Source organism: Grammomys surdaster, unplaced genomic scaffold (genome assembly GCF_004785775.1).
Source record: "Grammomys surdaster isolate TR1022 unplaced genomic scaffold, NIH_TR_1.0 127, whole genome shotgun sequence".
In the NCBI taxonomy this organism is placed as follows: Eukaryota; Metazoa; Chordata; class Mammalia; order Rodentia; family Muridae; genus Grammomys; species Grammomys surdaster.
Window position 1 is genome coordinate 7,854,778 of NW_021604585.1, and position 19,099 is coordinate 7,873,876.

Here is a 19,099-nt window from a genome sequence, read left to right on the forward strand (position 1 = left end):
TTTTGTTATTCCAAATGAATTTGAGAATTTCCTTTTCTAACTCTGTGAAGAATTGAGTTGGGATTTTAATGGGAATTGCATTGAATTTACAGATTGCTTTTGGCAAGATGGCCATTTTTATTATATTAATTCTGCCAATCCATGAGCATGGGAGATCTTTCCATCTTCTGAGATCTTCTTCGATTTCTTTCTTCAGGGACTTGAAGTTCTTGTCATACAGGTCTTTCACTTGCTTGGTTAGATTCACACCAATATTTTGTATTATTTGCAATTATTGTGAAAGGTGTAATTTCCCTAATTTCTTTTTCAGTCTGTTTATCGTTCATGTAGAGGAAGGCTACTGATTTGTTTGAGTTGATTTTATAACCAGCCACTTTGCTGAAGTTGTTTATCAAGTTTAGGAGTTCTCTGGTGGAAGTTTTGGGGTCACTTAAGTATACTATCATATCATTTGCAAATAGTGGTATTTTGACTGCTTCCTTTCCTATTTGTATCCCTTTCACTTCCTTTTGTTGTCTAATTGCTCTGGCTAGGACTTCCAGTACTATATTTGATAGGGAGAGAGTGGGCAGCCTTGTCTAGTCCCTGATTTGAGTGAGATTGCTTCAAGTTTCTCTCCATTTAGTTTGATGTTGGCTACTGGTTTGCTGTATATTGGTTTTACTGGGTAGGGGCCTTGAATTCCTGATCTTTCCAAGACATTTACCATGAAGGAATGTTGAATTTCTGTCAAATGCTTTCTCAGCATCTAGTGAGATGATCATGTGTTTTTTTCTTTGAGTTTGTTTATATAGTGGATTGCATTGATGGATTTCTGAATATTGAACCATCCCTGCATTCCTGGGATAAAACCTACTTGATCATGATAAATGATTGTTTTGATGTGTTCTTGGATTCGATTTGCCAGAATTTTATTGAGTATTTTTGCATCAATATTCATAAGGGAGGTTGGTCTGAAGTTCTCTTTCTTTGTTGCGTCTTTGTGTGGTTTAGGTATGAGTGTACTTGTAGCTTCATAGAACGAATTGGGTAGTGTTCCTTCCATTTCTATTTTGTGAAATAGTTTGAAGAGAATTGGTATTGGGTCTTCTTAGAAGGTCTGATAGAATTCTACACTAAATCCATTTGGTCCTGGGCTTTTTGGTTTGGGAGACTTTTAATGGCTGCTGCTATTTCTTTAGGGGTTATGGACTGTTTAGATGGTTTATGCTCCTGATTTAACTTTGGTACCTGATATCTGTCTACAAAATTGTCCATTTCATCCAGATTTTCCAGTTTTGTTGAGTATAGGCTTTTGTAGTAGGATCTGATGTTGGTTTTTTCTTTTTTTAATTTCCTCAGTTTCTTTTGTTATGTCTCCCTTTTCAGTTCTGATTTTATTAATTTGGATACTGTCTCTGTGCCCTCTGGTTAGTCTGGCTAAGGTTTTATCTATATTGTTGATTTTCTCAAAGAACTAGCTCCAGGTTTTGTTGGTTATTTGTAAAGTTCTTTTTGTTTCTACTTGGTTGATTTCGGCCCTGAGTTTGATTATTTCCTGCCGTCTACTCCTCTTGAGTGTATTTGCTTCTTTTTGTTCTAGAGCTTTCAGGTGTGTTTTCAAGTTGCTAGTGTATGTTCTCTCCAGTTTCTTTTTGTAGACACTTAGACCTATAATTTTTCCGCTTAGCACTGCTTTCATTGTGTCCCATAAGTTGTGGTATGACAACTCCTTCAATTTCATTAAATTCTAAAAAGTCTTTAATTTCTTGAGTAGAGAGTTGTTCAGTTTCCGTGTGCACGTGGGTTTTCCATTGTTTTTGTCATTATTGAAAACCAGCCTTAGTCCATGATGATCTGATAGGATACAAGGGATTATTTCAATCTTTTTGTATCTGTTGAGGCCTGTTTTGTGACCAATTATACGGTCTGTTTTGGAGAAGGTACCATGAGGTGCTGAGAAAAAGGTATATTCATTTGTTTTAGGATGAAATGTTCTATAGATGTCTGTTAAATCCATTTGATTCAGAACTTCTGTTAATTCCACTGTGTCTCTGTTTAGTTTCTGTTTTCATGATCTGTCCATTGCTAAGAGTGGGGTGTTGAAATGCCCAACTATTATTGTGTGAGGTGTAATATGTGCTTTGAGCTTTAGTAAAGTTTCTTTTATGTATGTAGGTGCCCTTGCATTTGGGGCATAGAAGTTCAGAATTGAGAGTTCATCTTGGTAGATTTTTCCTTTAATGAGTATGAAGTGTCCTTCCTTATCTTTTTTGACTACTTTTGGTTGAAAGTCAATTTTATTTGATATTAGAATGGCTACTCCAGCTTGTTTCTTGGGACCATTTGCTTGGAAAATTGTTTTCTATCCTTTTACTTTGAGGTAGTGTCTGTCACTGAGGTGCATCTCCTGTATGCAGCAAAATTCTGGGACCTGTTTATGTATTCAGTCTGATAGTCTATGTCTTTTTATTGGGGAATTGAGTCCATTGATGTTAAGAGATACTAAGAAAGAATGATTGTTCCTTCCTGTTATTTTTGTTGTTAGAGGTAGAATTCTGTTTGTGTAGCTATCTTCTTTTTGGGTTGCTGTTAGATTACTTCCTTCCTTTTTCTAGGTTGTAGTTTCCCTCTTGTGTTGGAGTTCTTCATCAATTATCCTTCGAAGTGCTGCATTTGTGGGAAGATATTGTGTAAATTTGGTTTTGTCATGGAATATCTTGGTTTCTCCATCTGTAGTGTCTTAGATTCTGTTGGCCAGATTTACCTCTGAGGTTTCTGTTTGACTTCCTAAATCCTACTACTTGCAGGTTAGATTTTTATTAGTCATTTTATTTCTACCTTCTAAAACTATTTCTGTTATTTTATTTCACTGTTTCTTTGTATTTTCACAGACTTCTTTAAAGGTTTTGTTTATTTTTTCTTTAAGGTCCTAAGCCATATTCATATTTGCTGATTTGAAATCCTTGTCTTATAATTCAGCCAAATGAATATCTCCGGGGCCTACAATAGTAGGGCTACTAGTTTCTGACAAGTATATTATCTTGTCTGTTCAGTGCACTTTTGTACTGGTTTCTAGGTATCTGGGATTAGGATGATTGAGTTGTTCATAGATATTGATATCTGTCTTTATTGTATGGGTGTTACGTTCTTTGGTTACTGTTGCTCACTCTTGCACATGTGCCCCTGGTACCTCTTCAAGTTGATGGCTCACAGAGAGAAATAAAGATGTGCTAGAAGAAAATGCTGAAAGGGACATTGGGAAAGAGCTAAAGGTATTCTTTCCACACCATGTGGCCAGATCTCCAGGGAGTTGGAGGTGGAAAGAGAATAGATACTCTTGCAGGTAGGTTTCAGTAGTACAAAGGATGTGTCTGTACAGACGGGGATGAAATTAATAGGTAATCTTAAGTCTTTTTTAAGAGTTGAAGTTTCCAATGAATGGTGTTGATGTAGGAGGAAGGGCATTTGCGAGCAACCTGCTGCAGGATAAATATGGAGAGATTATTATAGAGGCATTATAATGGAATACAAGAAGAATAGTGAAGAATAGAGAATAATAGTGGGAATAGTGGCCTGATTCCCAGCCAGGTGTTGCTACCCTATGTCCCTGAGAGAGTGTCAGTAGCTGACACAAGTAATAGGGATGGCCTAGACAAGAGGATTAAGGGGGTCCATAGCTGAATCCTCTCTGAGAGGCAGGAGTCCTAAGAGAAGAGAGATATTGGTGAGAGGAGGGGCCCTGAAAGCCAGCTGCTACAAGGCTGATGAAAGACTAGAGCTACTTTAATGGAGGGCAGGAAGGAAAGTGAAAATTGTCTGCCTGATTCACAGCCTGGTGTAGCCTCTCAAGATCCCAGGTAGATTTTTCTAGGTATTTGTATATTAAAGTTCACATTCTTAAACTGGCAATCTGTGTCCAATACTCAAGCACAAAATAACTAAATTATTCATAAATCTAAAGTAATAAATTTGATAACATAAATATTTATATTTAAAATTATGTACATTATTTCTTATTTTGCTTATATTTATGGAATAGTGGTATTCAGTCATATCAACCTTCACCATAGATATAAACTAATAGCCAACACTTATTAAATATTTACTATTTCAAACTGCTAAGTAATTTATGTACATTATCTTACTTAACCATTTAAATAATCCAAGAAACCAGCTGCTGTAATTATCCTCACTTTTCAGATAAAGAAAATGTTGCTGAAATGATATATTCTTCAGGGTCATAGCAGAAGTAAGATCATACACTTAAGTAACTGATTTTTAAGCAAGCAAGTATATTTGGACTGAATTTAGAGAAAGCAGAAAGGCAATGTGATTCCTATGGAATTAGCAATCAAAAACCCTACCGTTCCTAGTTGAATAGTGGCGTAAGGGATCCTGAGGATTCTAGGAAATCTATTACCATACGTATAAAGAGCTACATATACCTGAGCAGAACCATGGTCTATAGTTGAGAGGCACATCTAAACTCTGAACTGCTAGAGATGAAGCAAGAACAATAAATGCAAAACCTATTCTCTATGCCAGGCCTTAGCATCTGGAACCCAACTGGAAATCCAAGAGTACAAAATAGCTCATTGATGATGTCCATAAAGGTCAGTTAGAAGCAGAGAGAATGAAATGCTGGAAAATGAGATAATAAATATCTAGTAATTTATTGCTCAAGAATTCAGACTATTAAATGGCAAAGCTAGTTATTGTGTGTGTGGCATATATTTCCCCCTAACCACGTTTCTGGAATACTTCTCACTAAATTGTTTCACATTTTATTTGCCAGAAAAAATATATAAATGTAAAAATGTATAAATCAAATATTATATCTGCTTATATATAATAAGTGACACCAGTTGAATGAGAGCTCACCAATAAAGAATGGCAAAAATAAGTCAAAAACAAAATAAATGTGAGAACTGATTGTTGTTGGCCTTTTCGTAGTGTTAAACAATAGTCATTCTTGTTTAGATTCCAGACTCCATCATTTCTCGTGGTGTTCAGGTGCTCCCACGAGACACAGCCTCCCTTAGCACTACTCCTTCAGAGTCGCCCCGTGCTCAGGCTACATCTCGCCTCTCTACAGCTTCTTGTCCAACACCAAAAGTAAGTATAGCTACTTGAGTCTTATGTTTCTCTATTATGAATTCTGAGAAAACTAACAACTGTTTTCCCTGCTTGTCAAGGTTGGATTGCATGCAAAATACTGATAAAAATGAATGAACACCTATCACCCATTGTGATAGATTATCTTATTAGGATGGTAGACGTTTTGTACAGTATGCCTGCTCCTATATCACAGGGAAAGATAGCACTCTCTGTAACTTCTGTTCTTTCTAGTAGACCTGGTGTTTTTAGGAAACTTATCAATGTAGTTGTAAAAATATTATTCCAAGAATAAATGTATTTTGGGCCAGTAATCAGCAATATTAACAAGATACTGTAGGGGGATTGTGATTTTTAACTCCAGGCTAGGGTACCTACCTGCTCTAGTATCATTCCAAAAATTTTTTTTCAAACAGACTCAACTTGGAATATTGCTGCCTATTATTTGGAAACAAAACTAAATTTGTTAGAAAGAAAGTTTTAATGCCAACCTTTGGGAAAGGGTGGGAGTTTCTTAGTATTCAGTTTTTATACTCTGTTTCTGAACTGTGGTGGAGGAAGAATTAGACACTAGTTACAGCCTCATGTTTTGTGTGTATGGTAAACTAATGAGCAAGCTTTCATACCATTATAGCTACCTTCTTGAATATCTCCTCTGTGGATAAATCACTCACTTGTTCTTTCAAGTTCCCCTATGAGGGGGCCAATATTGTTATCAAAAGGTTTCTTTCTTATTTAATGAGATATTGTGTGTGTTATCAAGTTATGTACTAAAGTTATTCTAAAAACCTGGTATTTTCAAACTGACCTTTTTCTCCATCATCAGATTTAAAAGCAAGTATAGCAGTCTTTCTCAATTCCAAGTTTTTTATAGTTTTGTGAGCTATAATTCCATTTCACTAAAAAGTGTCTTAAAATTTTTGATGTTATAATTTCGTTTGTTTTACATTATATGACATTTAGTGGAATATTCAGGAAAGTCTTCATGATGATACTGTTGCAATATTTGTATATCATTTTATTTAGATAGGTCTCAATATAAGTGATAAATTTATCATTTAAAATTGTTGTTATAAATCTTTAGAAAAGAAAAATTTGAAAACATTTTATCATAAAATATTAGTGCTACTTGGGTACCAGCCACATTTTACAATCTTAGCCAAAAGGCCGAGAAGCGATGCCAGACACTTTTCAAACTAAGATCTGAGTTGCATAAAAAAATTTTACCCATTTTATTGTTTCACTTAAATAAGATAATGTTTAATTTGGATGGCATTAAATTCTGATTGTAGAAGCTAAACCTTTCTATAAAGCCCACAAAATACTTAAAACTAAAATTTACGTTCACTATAAGATGTTTTAATCTACCATGTATTAAGACCTAGCAGCTGAGAATAATAAAAAAAATACTACTGAAGATATAGTATAATTCTCCTTTATATTTGAAAATTAGTTTAGGTTGCATATAGTTACATGAAATTGTTCTTAGCTATCAAAACATGCTATCTTTTTACATTACAAAGAGAATAACAAATATAATTTTAAGAATCACTTGTATTTCTAATTTCTCCAAAGCAAAATTCCAAAATGAACGTGTTTTAACGTTTATAAAATTATTGTGCTTAAAGACTTTAATTGAGCAAGTAGCTTCTTTTGATATTGGTATTAGTTGATATTTCCATGTACAAACTGATCATAAATTCAAATAAAGCACTATTTTTTCTTACTAAAAACGATTTTATTTTTATAAAATTTTACTAGTACAAGAGTATATGTTTGAAAGTTATAGTTATTAGCTAAGCCTAATAATATCTTTTTCTTGTAATTTTAGCACTCAAGAGATGAGACAGTTTGGGCTATATAGTAAGTTCCAGGCCAGCCTGGAGGACAAAGTCTCAAAAAACAAGGAAGACAAGGGAAGAAAAGAAGGAAAACTTAAAGAGAGAAACCATAAATAAAATTTTGTTCTTGTTTAATTTTTGAAAAAAAATTTAAATGTGGGGTTAAAATACTAATATAATAAACTGTTTTGAAAATTAATATTTAAAAAGATTAAGGATGCCGGGCAGTGGTGCCGCACGCCTTTAATCACAGCACTTGGGAGGCAGAGGCAGGCGGATTTCTGAGTTCGAGGCCAGCCTGGTCTACAGAGTGAGTTCCAGGACAGCCAGGGCTACACAGAGAAACTCTGTCTCGACCAAAAAAAAAGGATTATAAGATATCTTTCGAGACTAATATTTCAACAGGAACATGAAGAATGAATGAATTCAAAAGTTACTTTTTGTCTAAGTAGACATTTTAAAGTCCTATTCATCTATAATGATTACTTGTTACTTATGTATAATTTTTCTGTAAATGTTTTCATTATTATTATAAGTTTCCTTTAATTCAGTGACCAGCATTTGATTTCAAATATGTTGATATTTTTAAGCCATGGATTCCCTACCCACATCCTGTTTCCCCTGGAGTTATATTTCAAGACCATACATAGTTGTTATCACGTAACAGTGATCTGAAGGAAGTATTTATTTTAATTCTGTATCAGAAAAATTTAGAGCAGAGAAGAAGATGAATGATCCTCAATTTGCTAAGATAATTGTATTGACTGTATTAGGATATAAAAAAAAATTTGTCAAGGTTTTCTAAGGAAAGATACTACATTTTGATTTGAAAGTATTCAGTCTAAGATATTTGTGAAGTATGCAGGGAGTGCTATTCTGTGCAGATTTGAAAGTATATCTTAAATTTGCCATTCCTATAATTACTGCATTTTGGTCATAATATTTACAATTTATCATATACTAGTCAGCCTTATAGAATCACCTTTCTATGTTTCACATTAAGCATAAAGTATGTCATATATAGAAATATATGTGCAATGAGTTTTCTTTGCATCTGAAATACCATGCAGTCTTGAATGATCAGTTTCAGAAAGAGCCCTTGGCCCTGGTAATAGAAGATGTGGATTCCAACACTTGCTTCTCTACTTAAAACCTCACTACGTTAGGCAAGATACATAGTATTGCTGAGTTTTATGTCTGTTTGAGACTATTTTTGCCTAGTTGTAAGAAAGGAATAATGAGCCAGTAGACAGTATTTACTGATGATGAAAACAAAACATGCTACTACAAATTATAATACCGTATAATTAAATGTTTAATTCATCAACAGGAGTGGAGAATATTTGGAGAATTATTTTCAAATGTATTTAAGTGATTGATTGTGAAAATGTAAATGAAAGATTTAGGATGTAGCTCAGTAATAGAAAATTTGAAGAACATGTTCAAGGACTTGAGAACACCCCCAGCACTGGGTAAATTAAAAAACAAAAAAAGCCATGGTGGCCCACTAATGTAATCCTAACTAAAGAGGCATTAGGATTTTTCATGACCAACCTAGGCTATACAGCAAGACCATCTGAAAATAAATAAATAAATAAAACTGGCAATGAGTCATCTAATGATTTTTTTCTGTAGCATTTTAGTTACTTCTTTAAGTTTTAATACTAAATTGTATCGAAGATGAAAATCTTTCTGATCATGTACAAATGAGCAGATCACTAGGTAATGACAGTATCAAACATTTAACACGATTATGTATGTGTGTGCATGTGTGTATGTGTATGTATTGCATATTATATCTTTGCTTTTGTTTTGATCCTTTAGGATTCTTCCATCTATAACAAGAAGAAATTCTCTATATAATATACTGTGTTGGTTTTATTGTAGTTGTTGTTTGTTCATCTCGGTCTAATGATGACAGTCAAATGTTAAAAGGTAACAGTGTTCATAGAATGACATTTCCTTTAGCAATGTTTATTTGGTGGAATCATTTAGTATTTTATTTCATTAGGAAATTTTTTTGTATCAGTTTCTTACAATGAATTCTTACTGGAATGAATGCCTTTTGCTTTGTGGAAGTACAGAAATTCTTAAGAATAAATGTAGGCCTTTTGTCTTTTATTGCCCATGAATAAAAAAATGCATAAGCCACAGAAATGAAATGGTAAGTTGATTATAAAGAAGTGTATACAGTGTTTGGAGCACCCAAGTTCCATGTTGATGATGGTCTTCCATGAAGGGGTTGATAAAAGAGTTATAAGTCTATAACTTATGCTTTTTAATTAACATGGTTTACAACTTAGCTCAGTGCTCATTTTCAGTTATGTCAAACAGCAAAATCTATAGAAACAAAACAAGGAAACGAAGAAAAAGCTTGAAATAGAAAATGACAAGAATAAAAGAGGAGGAAAATCTAAAATTTCAATGCATTCATACTTCTTTTTAAATGTTGTTAAAATAGAGCATATTTTAAGGACTGATTTTGTTTTCTTTTCCAAGCATCTGAACTTTAACCTTTTTACAAGGTAATGTAGATTGTACTATCATGTTCCCTTGTGCTATAAAATTAGAAAAGAACTTTATGATAGGCAGACGGAAAGGAATCTACCTGTACCTAACATTACCAGGAAATTGTTTTTGTTATGTTAACACTATTAATATCTAATTGAGTAAAATTTATGTATTTGTTTAAAATAATATAATTGAAATATTTTCATAATAGCTATGTTCTCTTAATATATTAGTATCTAATCTTGCATTCAAACAGCATGTAGATATAGGACTTCTTTTAGGTTTTTTTTGTTTTTTTTGTTTTTTTTTGTTTTTTTTGTTTTTTTGTTTTGTTTTTTTTTTGTTTTTTTTTTGCAGAGAGTGAAGCAAAATAATCTTGCTCCAGCTAAGGAGATGGCTCAGTGTATAAAGTGCTTTTCTTTCAATCTTTAGTACCAAAGTTTGGATTCCTAGCATCCACATAAAGGGTATGTCAGCCTACTTGTATTCCCAGCATAGAGGAAACAGGCACAGGGCATCTCCAGAGTAGGCTGTCAGGATAGACTAACTGAATCAGTGACCAATGAGTTCAAGGGAGCATATCTCTATATAAGGTTAAAATCGATGAAAGACATCTTATATCAACCTCTGAGCTCTATACACTTACAATGCTTAAACATGCATCTACATATGTACACACACACACACACATAATATATACTACATATATGTATGTACCCTCCAAAATATAAATAAATTTAATTTGTATTACTCAGGGCCTTCAGTATATGAGTCTGAGAGACTGATTTCTGTTGTCCTATGGATTTATCCAATACCGTATATTCATTGTGAAAGTTTTTGCTGGTACTGTTATTTTTTTAATTCTTTTATATTGTCACTATTTTTTGATTATGTGATATAGCTAGTCAACTAACAAAATTAAGAATCAGAAGTTTATTTTATTGGCTTGCTATCATGTTTAAATCAAAACTGACTCATGCTGAAAAATTACATTTAAGAGCCTGAGCAAATCAGAAAATTCTCTGAAATATCAGTTTTACTTACTTTTGTTTTAGAATATTTTGACTTTAATATATTAATATTTGTCTAACCACTAATGATGTGGAACTTTGGGGGTCTGCATGTAGAATTAATAAACAATATAAAGCCTAGAAACAACTAAGTTAGAGTTTTTAAAAATGACATCTAAACAACAATGAAAAGATTTAGGTACATAGTTATCTACCAACGTGGGAGTTATCAAACAGAATATTCTCACATGACTGCTCTAATGCAGCAGTTCTTTAGCCTGATAGATCTTAAGCTATTCTTTAAAATTAGTAAAAAGTACAAATAAATTCTGCTAATGTAGGTTGTGTCTCACAATATTTACTAGAAATTAAAACTGAGACCTTTTTTATATACTTTTTGCTTAATGACTTTAAAATTGAAATAAGCTTTTACGTCTTAAAGTAAATCTCATTTTTATGAAAAAACTTCTCCAAAACTAATTATATGTACTTTATATGTGATGCAAAGTTTGACATTGTTTGCATTGTTTAAAATTACTATTAATTACTGACTTAATAGCAGACTTAAATTCTTACAGTCAGTTCAGTCTGCTATGATGTTAATTTAGTTGAAGAATATGAAGGAACAAATCCAGCTCACACCGCAATATGTTTACAAAAATAAGTATGATATTAGTATATTTCATAATTGTGGATTTTTAAGTATCACACCAAAAATTTATGGTTTTGTTTACTGGGGGGAAATTTTACTTAATGAAGTTAAAGCACATAGAATTGCAGGCTTTTCTCTGGTTGCTATATATGTGATATTAGAAATTTCTAAAACAAATTATAATAAAACAAAAATCAACAAACACTTGAAAATTTTAACAACTTTTTTATAATATACCCTATAATTATGTAGTATATAGATGTATGGTATTGTATGATTTCGTATATAATGAAAAACAGAAAATTTTCTATATATTTTTAAAGGTTTCCTGAAATATAAAAATCTAAAACCCTGTTTGTTACTATTCCATACTCTTATACATTTGTGTGCCTCGCAATTTGAATGAATTTTTTCCCTAGGTATAATTTAGGAACATGTGTATTTGTCATTTGGATAGTCTTGTATGTATTGTTTCCAGTGTTTACAGAGTTTACCATTATCAAGCAATCACCTTTGTTTAAATTACTACTCAGCTAATCCTAAAACTCTTAGAAGCATTTGAAAGTCTCTAGCTTATAGTTGCAAAATGTTGTTTTCTAATGTTCTGATTTCTGCTTAGGAGCAAGTATTTGGCACAAGAAGGGGGGATGCAGCAAATGTTTCAGCTCTCTTTTGATAATATTATTCATTGTGAAACTATTATCTATTAAATTTATAACTCTGAATACTCTTACTTTGCTAATTGCTACTTGATTATTTCAAGTAAGAATTATGTTCTCTGTAAAAATGAGCTAGTTGTGTTTTTGTCCCATTTTATCAGAATCAAGAATAAATTCCTAATTTGTTAAATTAATATTAACTGTTTCATTGAGGACAATATTAGGTGAAACTAGCCGTTTAGAAAGCTGTACGTATGAGTAAATGATATTCAAAGACTACCCTATTTGGATTTGCTTCCTCAGTTTATACTGCTAAGCCACCATTGCTTTTGTAGCATCAATGAAAATGTCAGTGTAGAAGGGAAGGCAAATAATGTTTTAATACTGTTAGTAAAATTGGCCTTGTGAACTACTAAAAGGATTTTAGGAACTCTTCTCATGGGTCGATGCTAGTAGTGTTAATGGTATAATCGAGACTGGTGTGATTCTAGAAAATATTCTGTGGTAAAATGATGTATGGTGAATGTTATTTCTTCCATATTTTTCATAGAGACAATATTACAGTAGTATCCTCAGCCAATATAATCTAACCATTTTTTTGTAAATAACTGTAAGTACTTTTTTCTATACAAATAATTCATCCTGACTCTGAATTTCAGACTGATTTTTGGACAAGTAACAGTTTCTTCTTTCTTATTCCAAATGAGAGCAGATTTCTTAAAGACTTTTAAAGATAGAAGGCCCGAAATAATAATTTTCACACAGCACTTACTTTGACTTTTAGTGTGATACTGCTGCTGCAGTTGGGTAAAAGCCAGTGCTTCCCAAAACCATTGCTATTTACCAAACCCCTTTTAAGTGATAGCCTATCAGTAGGTAGATACTATTGTGGGTTAACTGAGGAAGGCTTCTTTTTAAAATTAATTTGGGTCATTTAAATCTTGGATGATTTCATGACTGAGAAGTATATAGCTCTGTTATTGAACACTTAGCTAGCAAGCACAGGGCCTGGGTTCCCTCCCTATTACTACAGATTGAAAAAAACAGAAAGAGAAAAGGAGGGAAGTAGGAATGGAAAGAGATAAAAATTGAGAAACTTCAAATAAAAAATATAAAATTTCATTATTTCCTAAGATAAATCATACTGGTATTGCTAGACTCCCGGATGCATATCAGTGTTGAGCTGACATTCTTTCAGTACTCCAGAGTATCTTGGTAATTCCTATCAAATGCCTAATCTCTGCAGATATTTTTAAGACTTATTTTGAATTTATATGTGTACATGTTTTGTCTACATATACGTTTGTGCACCATATCTGTTTCCTGGTGCACAAGGTGGTCAGAAGAGTGTATCAGAGTCCTTGGAATTGAGGTCATGGAGATTTAGGAACTACCACTTGGATGCTGCGAACCAAACCCAGGTCCTCTGGAAAAGTAACAAGTGCTTTTAACCACTGAACCATCTCTCCAGGTCCCTCTCTATGTATACTTGTAGCCAGTTTCTTTTCTCGTTCCTTACTGTCTAGCTTTTCCTTCTTTTATAGACATAGATGGGGTTCTTTTTGTTTTGTTTTATTTTTGTCAAGTATTTTGTTGTTGTTTGGTTTGCTTTTGCTAGCAACTCTATTAATAGCAAAACAGAATTGTGAGATTTTTAAAGATATTATTTTTTTCTAACATGTTAGACAATATGCAATTAGTAGATTTAGGCATATTTTGATACATTTATCTGTTTCACAGAATTTTACATTAATTTATTTCTTCACCGCAATGTCACCTATGCTTAATATGTAATGATAATGAAGTGAAATATCCTTTCTAGTGATTGTTATTGTCAGTTTCACAGTACCCTCCATTTCTTTATAATTATTTAATGTTCATAGAACTGTATTTATCACTAAAGCTAAGTACCAGTTATACTGAGTACTGCTCCAAGCTAAGTGGTCAGGAGTATTTTTAAATTGTTTTGAACCTTGTTTTATTTTGAAAAAGATCTTTCTAGGCATTCCTGGCAGGCCTCCAAATTGAGGTTCTCCTTTCTCAGTCCCCTAGATACTTTAATTATATGATTCATACTGTCATGCCTGGCTATTACTACTGCATTCATTTTCTTTCCACTGTGACAAAATGCCTGACAGTTCCCAGAATCTCTGGAAACAAGGGACTTTTACTGCAGTAGGCTTCACACTCCCAGCTTCGTGCAGTGGTGTCTCAGGGCCACTTTGCAGATATTTAAACTGCATTACACATCTCTTGCCAGCCTGTTTTTGGAATATTGAAACAGCATTCTGGAAAACCATAAACATTCTTCATCTCTGTAAAACCAATACTGTATAAGCAATAACAAGTTCTGCTGAAAATATAAAAATGGCATTAGCCAGCTGCCTCAGATCACAGCAGCAGTGCCCTTAGAGCACCTACAGAGCTGGACCCGAGAAAACATTTTTCTATGTGATCCCATTCTCAAAGGAGTGTCCTCTGAAATGATTTTTTTAAAGGAATTTACACCCTGGATCCTTTAATAGGTTGTGTTTTAAAGGCAGGATACCTTTCCTGTTATTATAGTACCAGATTAAATGGCCTCTAGCACAATTTCCCATAGAATCCTTGTTTCCCTCTGAGTCTCTGTGAGCCTGATTTTCACTGTACATATTTCTGTCAGTATTCTGGTCTTTCTCATTCCCACCAGAATAGCCCTTTAAGTTGGCTTACATTTAAGAGCTCTCTAGCCCACAATTCCAACCACTTCCATGCTACCTCCTGCCAAATTTCCAGCATACAACAGTGACCTTTCACCCTGAGTACCAAATTCATGACAGAATCCATTTAAATATCAAAGGATTATTCTGACTCACAATATAAGGAGATATAGTCCATCGAGATGGAGAAGGCATGACAGCGGGGATGCCAACCATAGTTGCAAGCGTCTACAACAGAGTGGATCTGAAAACAAAAAACTTAAGCCAAAAACTTGAGCCCTCAAAAGGACCTCTCCTTAGTAACTACTTACCACCCTGAGATAGGAAGTTTCAAATCAGATATGATACCTAGGTATTAGCATCATAGATTATTTTAAGAATGAACTTTAAACCTCATTATAAAATTCTTCATACATTGTTTGAAATATGTTAACTGTTATTAATAAACTATGACATTTTATGCACTTAATGTGAACATTTTCTGTCATGACATTTTATGATATATCTTTTATACAATTTTTATTATTAAATTATTATTATTAATTCATACTCTAATTAATATTTGTAACATAGTTTTTACCAGTCTCGAGGTATTTTGTTTTTAATTTTCTAGTTATATAAAAATTGTTCTGGGTGGTCTCCTAAAAGTCGTTTTGTAGATTCCTCTTAATCAAATTTAGGAACTTATATTAATTCAAGATTTTGTTGAAAGTATATGCAGACCTTTTAGACACAATTCCTATAATTCATATGAGTACCTAAAATAGTTCATTATATCTATATGAACTCAATTTAATGAAATATTGGAAAAGCCATTGAACATTTGCATTTATCTAACTTATTGGCAACATTTGAAAGTTACGAACTGAAAGTTATTTGAAAAAAAACATTGAATAAAATTATTGCACTGAGACACTAGATATTGAAAATAAGTTCTAGTGTGCAACTTTCTGAGAACTAATAGAGTTAAGTTTCTATATCTAAACATGAAGATTTAAATAGGAGAGCCTCTTCAGTCCACCAGTCATATTACTTTGGCCTAGTTCTGATACAGCTAAATAAATGTTAATACTCTTAGTTCTTCTTAATCGCCAATTAATACAGTGAAAGATAGGTTTATTTAATTAAACTTGTGTATACTCTATACTAATGCATAAAATTAAAAGTTATCAATTGAAAATGTGTTTATTTCTCTTAATGGTTTCATTGAGGTCAAGGTCGTATCTGTTGAATGGAATTTTGAATTCTCTTGGTACCCCCTAGAATTTTGTGCAAATTTTAAGATAGGGAGATGTATTATAGAAATTAAAGAAATAGTAAAACTACACATGCTTGGTTTTAATTTTAGAAAACATCTTTGTCTCCCATATGTTGGGGGCCTCAGAGAGTTTAGAGGTCTGGTAGGGTTGGGGGGAGGACATCCTTATAGAGACACCGGGGTGGGGAGAAGGTATGGAATGTGGAATAGTCGAAGAGTGGACCAGGAGGGGAATAAAATCTGGAGTGTGAAAAAAGGAAAAGAAAAAAAGGAAAAGAAAGAAGGAAAAAAAAGTATTTCTTTGATATATAAACATAGTAAAAAAAAAAATGTTTTCTAAAACTACTAGGCATTATGGCACAGGCCTGTCAGAAAACTCAGGGTTAGAAATGGCCTGTTCAGAATTAATATTGCAATTTAATCTGAATCAGTATTTTAATATAGTATATCTCAATGAAACCATTCTTAAATCTTCATATTATGAAGTGGTAGCTTTCCTAAAATTAGATATTTTGTTGCTCACATATCAAAATTATCAACTATTTGTTCTATTTTAATTGAAGAAAAGTGAATTGAGAAATTCACTCCTTGGAAATTTTAGTGTACATTATGCATCAAACATTGCATTATAAGCTGACAGTACAGTGATGTTGCAGCTGATTTGGATGTAAAACTTTACAGGAAATCTGTTTATTAGTTTGTTAGAGCCCTTGTAGTCATGGAGTGAAAAAGTAAGGTGATTAAAAATCAAGAAGAGGCCTTTCAAAAACAAATCCATATAGTAAGGATAAATGGACAAAAGCATATCCTCATTAGAAATTGTCTAAAAACTTGAAACAACATATATAAATATTGCCATCGGGCTCATTGCTGTTTTAAATTATTGTCAGTATACTGCAGTAGCCGTGCCCTGAGAATATGAAATTGAGTGTCTGGATAGTATACATAGAAAGAGGGGGAAAAGAGAGAACCCAAAATTTTTGTTTTAGCCAATCATCTATTTTCTAGAAGTTTACAGAAGAATTTATGAGAGGAGCCGTATTGAACATCTATAACTCAAAACCCAGAAATCTAAAATACTAAAAAATCAGAAATATTTTATGTGATTGACATTTCATAAGTTTCATATTTTAGAGCATTTTTATTTCAAGATACAGATATTAAATCAATAGTCCGTATAAATGTTCAGCCAATAAAGATCTCCAAATGTTTAACTACTTCTGCTCCAAAGCATATTGAATAATGTTTAGTCAACCTCTATAAACATAGCACATAGTATAGCTTAACCTGTCACAGGAAGGATCACCTCTGTAGACAAGTCGAGGGGACGTAGATGAGACTCCTCGTGTTACAATGGAAAGTGAACCAATTCCTGGTGCCGCTCTGCTGTGCTTTCTCTGTCTCAGTAAAAGATAAATATTCAAACCAACTATAAATTTCTTTCTTACTAGTCTGTTACACTTCACTATTAAAATTTGACTAGAATAAATTAGAACATTGAGTTTTCAGTCTATTAATTTCATGTAGAAGAGGCAGGTCCCTCAGAAAAGCATTGTTGTTAAAGCATGAGCATCTGAGTTTGATCCCCAGATCTCAAGTTTCAAAAAAGAAAAAAGCCAAGGCTTTGTTGTATGTGCTTGAAGTCACAGTCCTGGGTGGTGATGACATGTAGATCTCTTGGCCTTGCTGGGCAGTCAAACTACTCAACTTGGTGATTTCTAGGACAATGAAAAAGCTATCTTAAAACAAAATGTTGGTACTGAGGGACTGCTCCTGTGCTTATCCTACAGCCTTCACATACACTCAGAAACACATAAACATACAGTCTACAAGTTTCACTTTTTTCTATTCTTTCTGAATTTTTTTCATTATAAGATACTATTATCTGTTTCTATAGTCACAAAAAAAATCACATGAAGCTTAAATTGCAACCACTTCTATCTTTGAGAACTGTGTTGATTCTGTAAATGCTTTTTTGTATAACTTCAAAGACTATGTTCATAAAATTGATTTCAAACACTAATAACTTCCCTTTATAAATTCTCTATTTATTAAGAAGAGGCCATAAATTTGAAGCAGAGCAAGGAAGGATTTATAGGAGTGCTTCAAGGGAAGAGAGAAATGGTATAATTATATTATAAACTCAAAAATAAAGAAAATATGTATATATCATCTGTATACTTTATCTACATTTTCCATATCCAAATACGAACCAGGTGCAACCCTACTAGCATCCAATATCAAATGAGACTGGGCATGTAGACTGTTAAATTTCTGTACTCACAGAATTTGTAATGGAAATAATTTATTTAAAAACATTGATCTGTAGATATAATACAAGGTAAAATTTGTTTCATAAAGCTAGGAATCATGTCACATACCTCTAATCTTAACATTTAGAAGGTTAAGACAGGAGGATTTATAAGTTGAAAGCCAGACTAGGCTATATCAGCAAGTTCCAGCCTATATTGGTCAAGACAGCAAGATTCTGTCACAAACAAACAATCAAGTCATAAATGGAAAAATATATAGCCACATACACTTATATGCACATATCTGTCCTTTTACAAGTACCATTTTTTTTCAGTCCTGTGTGTTTCCAGGACTGTTAACGGACTATAACTTAACAATCAGCAGAAATCTAGAGCTGCTATACCCTTGAAGAGGACATGTCCTGCTGCCAACCTAATGTGATGTTAAGCTTTAGATGGAAAGGGCACTGCAGAAAATTGTAATTTCTTGAGCTTCTACATGTTTTTAGAGAGCAAAATGAGTCATTGTGTTCTTTGTTCTTATAGGAACTTTATAATCCAGGTTCTGTAAGTCTCCATTAAAGTGGTCAACAGCCTTTGGAGTAAGATGGTTTTTGAGATAAAAGAATATAAAGAAGAGAGTGACTAGATGTTGGGAACTAACGAAATTCTTTCTCCACTGGGGTCCTTCTCTTCGGTTATTTCTAAATGTGGCAATTCCATTTCACTAAGAAACATGAGGATTGATTCTTTTTCTTTCTGCCAAAACAGCTAATGATGAAAAATTTGTAAATACTGATGTGTTTCTTCTGTATAAAGATGCTTGTGATTTTTTTTTTAGTTTTTTTTTGTGGGGGGGGGTTATTTCTTTGTTTTTTCAAAATAGGAATACCATTTCCTCAATATTCCCCAAATAACCTGTGTATCATATTATAGGACATCCTAATAGTAATTTATACCCTACTTCCAGGCAATAAAATTTGTAATGTACTCAGTTATATTATTTTCCTAAGGAGATTAACACCTAGAATTTATCATTATGTAAATAGTTGTGCTATCTGCCAACACAAGGATGAGCTAAACAGTTAACTTGTCCCATGCTAATTAGAAGTACAGGAGT

The 19,099-nt window shown here is 33.0% G+C and overlaps 1 protein-coding gene across 1 annotated transcript in view; it reads left to right on the forward strand.

The window, feature by feature from the left end:
• The window catches only part of Gphn (gephyrin), a 442,000-nt gene that overhangs the window by 243,830 nt on the left and 179,071 nt on the right, over positions 1-19,099 (forward strand). Inside the window, exon 9 of the mRNA XM_028788870.1 lies at positions 4,963-5,097. Coding sequence (XP_028644703.1) covers positions 4,963-5,097 — 135 coding nt within the window. The remainder of the gene's footprint in view (positions 1-4,962; positions 5,098-19,099) is intronic.